Source organism: Epinephelus lanceolatus, chromosome 14 (genome assembly GCF_041903045.1).
Source record: "Epinephelus lanceolatus isolate andai-2023 chromosome 14, ASM4190304v1, whole genome shotgun sequence".
NCBI classification, from domain to species: domain Eukaryota; kingdom Metazoa; phylum Chordata; class Actinopteri; order Perciformes; family Serranidae; genus Epinephelus; species Epinephelus lanceolatus.
The window spans coordinates 12799055-12808219 of record NC_135747.1 but is presented as its reverse complement, the minus strand read 5'-3'; the positions used below and the strand labels follow the sequence as shown (position 1 = coordinate 12808219).

The window sequence follows — 9165 nt, the reverse complement described above, 5'->3', positions numbered from 1 at the left end:
TTGGTATATAATGTAACCTTTTACAGACAACTTATTTGCAGTCATTTGATAGTTGCCTGAAAACCAGCATTGCATTTACAAGCTCACATCTGACAAGGGACTTTCCCCTATGTTTCTGTTTTTCTACTTCATCACCATTTCTCTGATGAAGCATTAATTAAACAGTATGTTTTAGCCCTCATTTAGTCTACATAGCCTTTAGGGACTCATTCATTTGCCAGCTAATAGGACTGAGCTTTACCTGATCCACACATAAGAATTAAGCAGCTGCCTTTCTGATAATGATGATAACAGTCATGGGTGTTTCACAGTCTCCTATCAATGTGAAAAGCAGTACACAGACAAAAAATAATAATAATTATAGCTGCTGCGCGGCGATGGGTCGGGTCCGGGCATTTTTAGGCAATTCTGAGCAACAAGCAGAAGAATTGGAAGACATTTAGGAATTTAGCAACACAATCGGCCTTTTGCATCAGCTGAAGCTTGAACTCACAACCTCTGAGACTAAGAATCAATTTCTATCTCACTGAGCTAATTAGTCAGTGACAACTCATATGTAGCTTCACAAACTGACTAAGGCAGATGTGCAGGTTTAGCAGCCGTCCTTGCATGGAAAAGCAGATTTCAAACCACTGAAAAAAAATCAGTTATCGAAACAAAAATCTGAAAATACACATATTGCATCTAGACAGCATGGAGATGTTGGTAATTTATTTTAACAATGATTGATTTGCTTCATAAAAAAACTGAAAAACTGATGTTTAACTAGTTGAGCCATGTGCAAAGTGAGAAACCTCAGATGGTTTCACACTGAAGTATTGACACTGGACCTTTGTGCAAAGTTTGGTTTATTTTCAAGCATAAGAAGGCAGATTTTCTAGCAGAAAAAAGACTTGAAGATGCTGCACAGTGATCAGTCACGCTCAGGCAATTTTAAGCAATAAGCTGGAGCACAAGAAAATGATTACATTACAATGTGGATTCTGCACCAGCTGAGGCTCAAACCCACAACCTCTGGAACCTAAGATGGTCATCTACCATTCTGAGCTAATTGGCAAGTAGCAACTCAACAGTGGCTTCACAAATTGAGTAAGCCATCCACTATTGTGTAGGAAAGCAGCCATCCGTGCATGGAAAGGCAGATTTGAAACCACTGTAAAAAATTCAGTTATTAAGACAAAAATCTGAAAATACACATATTGCATCTAGACAGTATGGAGATGTTGGTAATTTGTTTGTAACAATGATTGATTTGCTCCATAAGTGAAAAACTGATGTTTAAAATTACCATTTTTATATTGAGTCCAATTGTTCACATTAAAGCAAAATTCAAAATGCTGCCAAAAATTCAGTTTTTGAGATAAAATTCTGAAATTTGCCACACATCATCTACCATGACTCTAGAATTTTGTCATTTTTTTCATGAACATTGAAGATTTATTTAGCAAGAATTTGCATGAGCCAATCTACCAATCGAAAGATCAGCGGTTCGATCTCCGGCTCCTCCAGTCTGCATGTTGAAGTGTCCTTGAGCAAGATAATGAACCCCTAATTGCTCCCGATGGCTGTTCCATCGGTGTGTGAGTGTGTTAAAACTCAGCAGCAGATGGCACCTTGTATGGTAGCCTCGGCCACCAGTGTATGAATGTGTGTGGATGGGTGAATAGGACTCGTAGTGTAAAAAGCACTTTGAGTGGTCGGATGACTCGAAAGGTGCTATACAAGTGCAAGTCAATTTACATTGGGTACGTCCCAAGTCTCTTATTTTATACTGCTAACTCCTAACTCCTTACTTGAACCGGAAGTCGTTCGAGGTCCGCCATCTTTAAGGCCGTCTCATGTCTCTTATTCCTGCCAGTAAGGAGTTAGCGTTAGGCATTAGGAGGGATAGGTGCGATGAGTAAGGTAACACAAGAGGTTCCTAATAGGAAGTCTTTTTCAGCTTGAGGCCCCGACGTATAAATACCCGCCATCTACAACTGGCTCATTTGAACAAGATGGCGGAGAAACAGTGCAAGTGTACCAGTTGCATGCATTCTTTGCAATGAAACGCTGTAATTCACATGCCTACCTGACTACAAAGAGTAACGTTAATGATATTTCGTGCAAGGCTGTCATGTTGTAATTAAGTTTATTTCATTCACAACCTGTTGCGTTGTTCAGCGGACTGTCGGTGATGTGTGGCTGTCAAATGTGCAGCTGCTCATGTCCAGAACCACATGAACACACACACACACACACACACACACACACACACACACACACAAACACATTTGCCCATCATTAATTATCCTGCATGTCATATGAGTGGAATAATGTTTAATATTAATATTAATTAATATTATTACTTTCATTAATGTTGTTGTAAGCTACTGTCATTTCCCTTCTGTCCTGCATCTCTCTCTGGCTCTGTCTCTCTCTCTCTCTCTCTCTCCTTTCTCTCTCTCTCTCTGTCTCATTGTGTCATACGGATTACTGTTAATTTATCATGTTGATCTGTTCTGTACAACATCTATTGCACGTCTGTCCATCCAGTGGATATATATAATGTGACTTGGGATGTATGCTGGCTCCGTTATGCAGCAGATCCAGCTGTGTCGCCATCATCAGAAAAGGACGTCGCTTTACGTGACGCTTCAGAGTAAGGCCGTCTCATGTCTCTTATCAGCAATCCTCGCTCCTCACTCCTAACTCCTAACTCCTGACTCCTTGCATGTTTTCCTAAGTGGGAGGGACTAAACAGTTAGGTAAGGTGGCTAGGTTAGGTGGTTAGCAGTAAATTTAAGGGACTTGGGATGTACCCATTGTCTTGCCAGAGCAGTGAGAGTGCAGGCCTGGAATGATGATGCAAAGCTGTGAAATAGAATTAGGGCAGGTGAGATAACATACTGAATTGAGAAATGTTTTATCATTATAAAATGTACTAGGCTTTGACAGTCTATGAAGAATGATTCTCTGCCAAAAACATGCAATGCCTGCTATTCAACTGTTTACACAGTTATGTACACAGTATTCTGCATGTGTAGAGAAAGGTTTCAAGACTCTGCAGGGTCAGTAATAATGAGTTGCTCTTCAAGGACTTCACACTAGTCTTAACACTTGAAACACATATATAACAATCTTATATTCAGGTATTCACATAGCCAATGTCTGTACTGCAGAATTTTCATATTATACTGAAAAAGTATTCTATATACCTAATGTGGCATTTACAATGACTGTGACACTTGATGCAACATGATTTGTCTTTTGCTTATGCCACAACAGGCACAGTAACTGTAATCCAAAGCCTTTTTGATTCAGGGTCAAACTATGCCTACTTTAAGGGTGGAAACTGCTCAGCTTCATTCCACATAAAAATGTTACCAGTGCATCATTCATGCTGTAACCACCGATGATTACATAAGTACCAAAAAGAGTTCCCATGACCACAATACTATACACTACATATGAACAATACTAGGTTAAAGAAATAGTTAATTTGCTTGAAAAGTAAAGTGTAAAAACGTCACCTCTTCAGGGGATTTATGTGGCTGACTATTTTTTAGCTGGGCACAGTAACTTCCTGGAGTCTCGTCATCAACATGAGGTTGCCCTACAACCAGCAGAGACTCTGTGAAACTGCAGCTAAGGCCATCAAATACCAAGGCTTTGTTGTGCCCCTTGGCATTTGATAGGGACACACAAGGCACCCTTTACTGTATCTATGTGATCCACAGCTAAATCACATTGTAGCACGAGATAAATGTTGTGAAAAGGTTGCAGGTAGCTTTAGGCAACAAAACTACTTGGTAAGGTTTAGAAAAAAGTTCACATTTTGTGTTGAAATGGGTAGGTTTGTTACAATAATTTGCATAATGTTATGTTTTGGTTTTACACAGGACACAAACTGTGGTCTCGTGGGTGAAAGTCTGTTTTTTTTTTTTACCCATCCACCTCCCCTCCCTCTCACACTACGCAGACTTTCTTGCTCTTTATACTACATCAGCTGTGTATGACTTTTGCTGCAGATGGGTTTATATTGGAGTTAGTTGAAAGCCCAGTGCGTCTCCTAAAGATACTAAAGGATGCCTTTGGCAACAATATCACACATAGAGGGGCATGAAAAAGCATTGGTATTTAATGACCTAGGAATGAAAACGGGCAGGAAGTTAACAAGTTATCCAAGCCTCCAGTCTTTGTGCTAAGCTAAGCTCATCTAGCTGGCTTCTGGCAGTAGCTTCATATTTTTTGTACAGACATGAGTGGTAGTACATTTTTTGTATTTTATTATCTTTCGAACTTATTTTTTTCTAACTTAGGTTTACCATATAGACACAGCGGCTGATTGTTCACGATGAAAGAAACTATGCAATTGTTAAAATTACATCCTTGTGCCCATTAAATGTGTGATCTCAGTTGTAGAAAAAACAGTTGTGTGGTTGAGAAGGAAAAAGAAAACATGCCTCAACATTAAGCAGGATAAAACTTTATTAATCAATAAAACTTTGCTCTTTGACAAAGAGATACCTCATAGTTCTTTTACATAAATAAATGGTGTTTACATTGTCTGTAATACCACTGATGTCATTACTGTACAAACAGACAAACAATAACTGTTACAGTCAGATTTATTGGAAATACAGTTACATCTTTGTATGTTTGGTTGTGTGTGTGTGTGTGCGTGCATGCATGTTTGGCTGCAATGCACTTGTAACCACTGAAGCTGTAAGGGTTTTTACGCACCCATGCAAAGCCTATCGCAACAGAGAAGTGGTTAGTATTGCCATCATAATTTAATGAAATCAAGGCAGATGAATGGTTTGATGTCTCTTCTGGGGTGATAATAATAATAAGTCTATTCATCCATACAAGTATAATTTAATGATACACATGTCAGAAGAGATGACTGATGTTTCAGTGATTTGGCACAGTTCATCAAGCTGCAGAATCTGACGTTTCTGAGCTGTCTCAATGGAACAATGAAGTGTTTTCTAATATCATACCATCTGTCAAATGAATAGAGGTTTTGTGTTTGTGCAAATACATGGTCAGAGATAATTTCTTCACAAACCTCTATATGTATTTAAGTGAGAGTTGAGTGTGAGGGTTAAAACATTTAATTGAGCACTGAAGAAATCATGATAGACGAATAAAAGGCAACCACGTCTCTGGTGATCATAGAATTAAGGTTATATTCATTATACTTTTAGTTTTGGTATTCAGCTGTTGCACTGACTCAGTGATTTACAGCCAGTGCAGCAGCTTCAAGGATCACCCATTACTAAGGTGTGAAAGGGGGGCCAGGGCCACAATCACAGCACCCGGACCTAAATTTCATGTAGCATGAATGTGCACAAGAGAAGTGGCATAGAAATAAAACAAAGTGCAAAGAAGAGAGGTAGAAAGGATTTTGTTGCCCAGATCAAAATGGTCTCCAGTTTATCCAAACACAGCATAGCTAACAATATGAGCTAGTAATGCATACCGTTACTATGAGTTCTTATGAGTTTGTTCTGTGCCTTATGTGGTGGTTATTAGCATGTAAACACTGTGCGTTGCTAGTAAAAGTCATTGTAAAGATTGTCTTCTATGCATCAGAGGGGAAACATTACAAATCAGTGTGCTGTTGGTGAGTTGAAGTGGTGTGAGCTGATTCACACCTTCAGTTTATAGCTAATCCTTACTCTTCACACAACGAAACTAACGATAATACCAAGAATTTTGCACCTTGTCTAGTATGTCAACTGAGAGCTGATAATTACAGTGTAGAGTGGATGTAGGTGCCCTCAGAATTACAGTCCGAGGCTTTCTTACTGTCTTCAGTCTTGGATAAATTTAGACTCTCCCTTGGATCCAGTGCACTGAATACTAATTACAGCTCTTGTCATGTGGCCTTCTACCACAGGGGGGCGTACAAGCACCGTGGATCCACATTTACAGGAAGAAACCAGGCCACAGTCATGTATAGTGTACAGCAGTGACACTCAACTTCCAGCTGGGGTGGCCCACTGACCATTTTTAATTCACAATGGAAATAAACTGATTGATTCACACTTTTTGTACTTTGAATGTAAATAAGATGTCAAAAAGCATGCATAAAAAGCACCAACGAGCTTGTTCATCAAAAACAATCTGCCAGGGGAAGATCCCCCAGATTCCCCTCAATAAAGGTCCAGGCTTGGCCCCAGATGTCCTCAAATCCTGGAAATACTCTTGTGTAGATCTGACCTTTGGGTGTTGCTTCAACTGGATTTGCCTCTTGGCAATGATGAGTGAGGACAGCTTACGTCAAAAGGTTTCAAACAAGCAAATCAGTTATTATATATACTCATGAACATTAATGTTTGTTTATTATTTGGCCCTTGGCCTCCTGTCATTTTGCAAAAGTGGCCCCCAGGCAGAGCAAGCTGAGTATCCCTGGTGTACAGTTTACCTCACTTTAGATAGTGAAAATGAGTAAGAGTAAGCTCATTCACTATCTGTTTGTGTTTGTGCAAAACACATCTATGAATGATTTATATTAATGTGTTTTCATTTTGAATCTCCATAGATTTGTAGAAAACCAATCTAACAACTGAATTCATTAACCTAACTGCTCATTTCAAGGTGTTTCTGTTGCTTCTTCCGAGAGAATGACGAGGAAGGTACTACTCAATTTAACTAATTACACATGATTCACTTAAGTGTTTCGCTAAAAACTTTTTGGGAGATTTTACGTCTGAGCTTATGATACCCACTTAAGTTCAGTAAAAATAATACTGATTTGTGCCACCAGGAGAATTGCAAATGTCATTTTCAGCGTGTAAAATATTGATTTGACAGCTTTTAATAAATGATAAAGGAGCCTCGGACAGCGCTGTCAGATTCCACCTACATCTAGTCTATGATTTTCACTTACAGTGCAAAAATGTACAGTAAGACTTATTTCATTTCACCAATAATCTACAGTAATATGTAAAACAACATTTACAGTATAAGCAGTATAGAGTAAACATGTTTAACTATATGCAACATTGATCATCCTGTACTTTAACTATATGCTGTCTACTCCAAAAAGCCTATAATGTTGGCCATAAAGTACTACGACTATATCTGCGACTTTTTGTTACTGATGCACCTGAACAGTGTAATAAACATATTTACAGACTGTGTGGTTTGTATTTACATTCTGTCCATTGCACATAATAATGGATGGTAACAATGGCGACATGCAGAACAAATGAGTCATAAGCAGGTATGCAGACATAGGGGAGAAAACTATCCGTCTTTGCAAATGACATGCAGTTAAAAATTATATTCCCACAGACTGCTTTGTCTTGGTCATTGTGCTTTGTTTCATCTTGAGTTTGAGACTTCATCTTATCAAACTTTTCAGGTGAACTTTGAAATCAAAACAAGTAAATAAAAAGAATCAAACATGAATAAAATAATATATCTCAAGTGGATTAAGTACAATATTTCAGGAGAAAATGATAAATAATAGAGTTAAGGTAAATAGTACCAGAGATTTTCCTGAAGAGTTGAGTGCTTTTACATCTACTAATTATCAAAAACAAAAACATATTACGAAATTTTTCCATCTTACCCTTAAAAATACTTTAATTTTATTACTATTTTCCAGTTGTAAGCTATTAGTTGGTAAAACTTTGTCAAAGTAAATTTCAAGTAAAAAACAAAAGATACTGAATGTATTTCAGTAAATAACTGACAGGTATGTGTGTCTGTAAACAAATCAAAAGATATGTACAGTATATGGCAATGAAACATATTAGATACAGCAGTTAAGACAAAACAGGCCCTCAAATAATTTCTTAGTTTGTAATTACCCATTGTGCTAAACTGTCAGCAACAAACACCTGCGTATGAAGGAGAGTTGGCTAATTTGTGCTTGGATACATTACATACATTTCAGAAGGCTATGCAATGTAAATAAATAACTTGTGCACTTTAGGCTTACGGCCCCTGTATGGCAAATGTTTGTCCTTAGTGTCTCCTGTGCTCTGCTTTTAGTTGTAGAGTTTCTAGATCAAGGCTGACCTCACCTGACTGTTCACTGATGCTTTTCACCTTTTGGACAAAGCAGCATTTGCTGACTCAGTATGGCTCATATGCTCTCTGTCTAAGTCCTCTTTCCTCTGCTATCCAGGTCCTCTCTTCCTTTCTCAGCAACAAATTAGAATGGATAGTGTCTGCTTTGGGAGGAGGCTGGTGAGGTTTGGACAGGAACTCTCTGTCTGATTTAGGAAAGGAATATCTGTACTGAACAATAACTAGAATAATAATACAATTACTGAGCAGTCCTCAGCTTAACTTGGAGATTGTATTCTTAACTAAGATACAACAGGGATACAAAGTGGTTCTTAAAAAGCTAATTACATGTTTACGCAAGTAAATTACATGGGGAAACATACTGTGTTTTGTATGTGTTTACACCTCATTTAAGAAAACTCTACACAATTTGAAACATTTCAATTTTGACCCAATATGCCCACCATGACAATAGCTGAACCACAAGGACAAATCAATATGCTTTAGTTTCCTGCAGGTGAAAACTGTGATGATGTGAATGGTGCCATTTAAGCAGCAACTATCTCCCAGTCAAACAAATCCAAGGCCCCTGCTGGCAAACAGGAGTCTCAGCTCTTGGGCCTTTTCCTTATTCTAGGTGTAACATTTAAACCCATGGTTTCATGAACAAAAAGTGAAGAAAAGCGGGGAAAAAGAAGGATTTTACTTGAAGTGTTTCCTCTCCAGGATGTGGTCCTCAATCATGTCCTTTTCCCTCAAAGTCTCTCAGTTGTGTGTGCATGCATGTGTGTTTGTCTGAATGTATGAATGTACTATGTACAGTATATACAGCACGTGTGTATATTCATGTGTATGAGAACATGTATGTGCTGCATATGCAGGCGAAATGTGTATTGAGGTGTGTATGAAAGACAGAGAGAAGAGGGTGGAGGGCAGGAGGCAGCCAGGTGTGTGGACGTGTGTGTTTGAACCTGCTCGTCTGGTTGACACACACTCTCACTCAAAGCGTTCGTAGTTCCTCGTCTGTCTCACACGGGGCACCATGTCCTTCAGGAGTCTGTGGACACGGAAACAAGCTCTCATTGGTAAGTATGTAAATGTGCACAAATAACTTCTGCAAGGTGTTTCAGCCTGTTTTGGCACTTCAAACACCAG

At 38.7% G+C, this 9165-nt stretch overlaps 1 protein-coding gene and 1 long non-coding RNA gene across 2 annotated transcripts in view; one reads left to right on the top strand and one right to left on the bottom strand.

Moving 5' to 3' along the window:
• The first annotated feature begins 312 nt into the window (after positions 1-312).
• LOC144466854 (uncharacterized) lies at positions 313-7129 on the top strand. Its single transcript, XR_013493266.1, has 2 exons — positions 313-2641; positions 5888-7129. It is a non-coding gene; the product is annotated as an uncharacterized LOC144466854 (long non-coding RNA).
• tmem163a (transmembrane protein 163a) overlaps positions 4453-9165 on the bottom strand; it is an 88546-nt gene continuing 83833 nt past the window's right edge. The window contains exon 8 of the mRNA XM_033617651.2: positions 4453-9067. Within this exon, the coding sequence (XP_033473542.1) occupies positions 9007-9067 (61 nt within the window). The 3' untranslated portion in view covers positions 4453-9006. The remainder of the gene's footprint in view (positions 9068-9165) is intronic.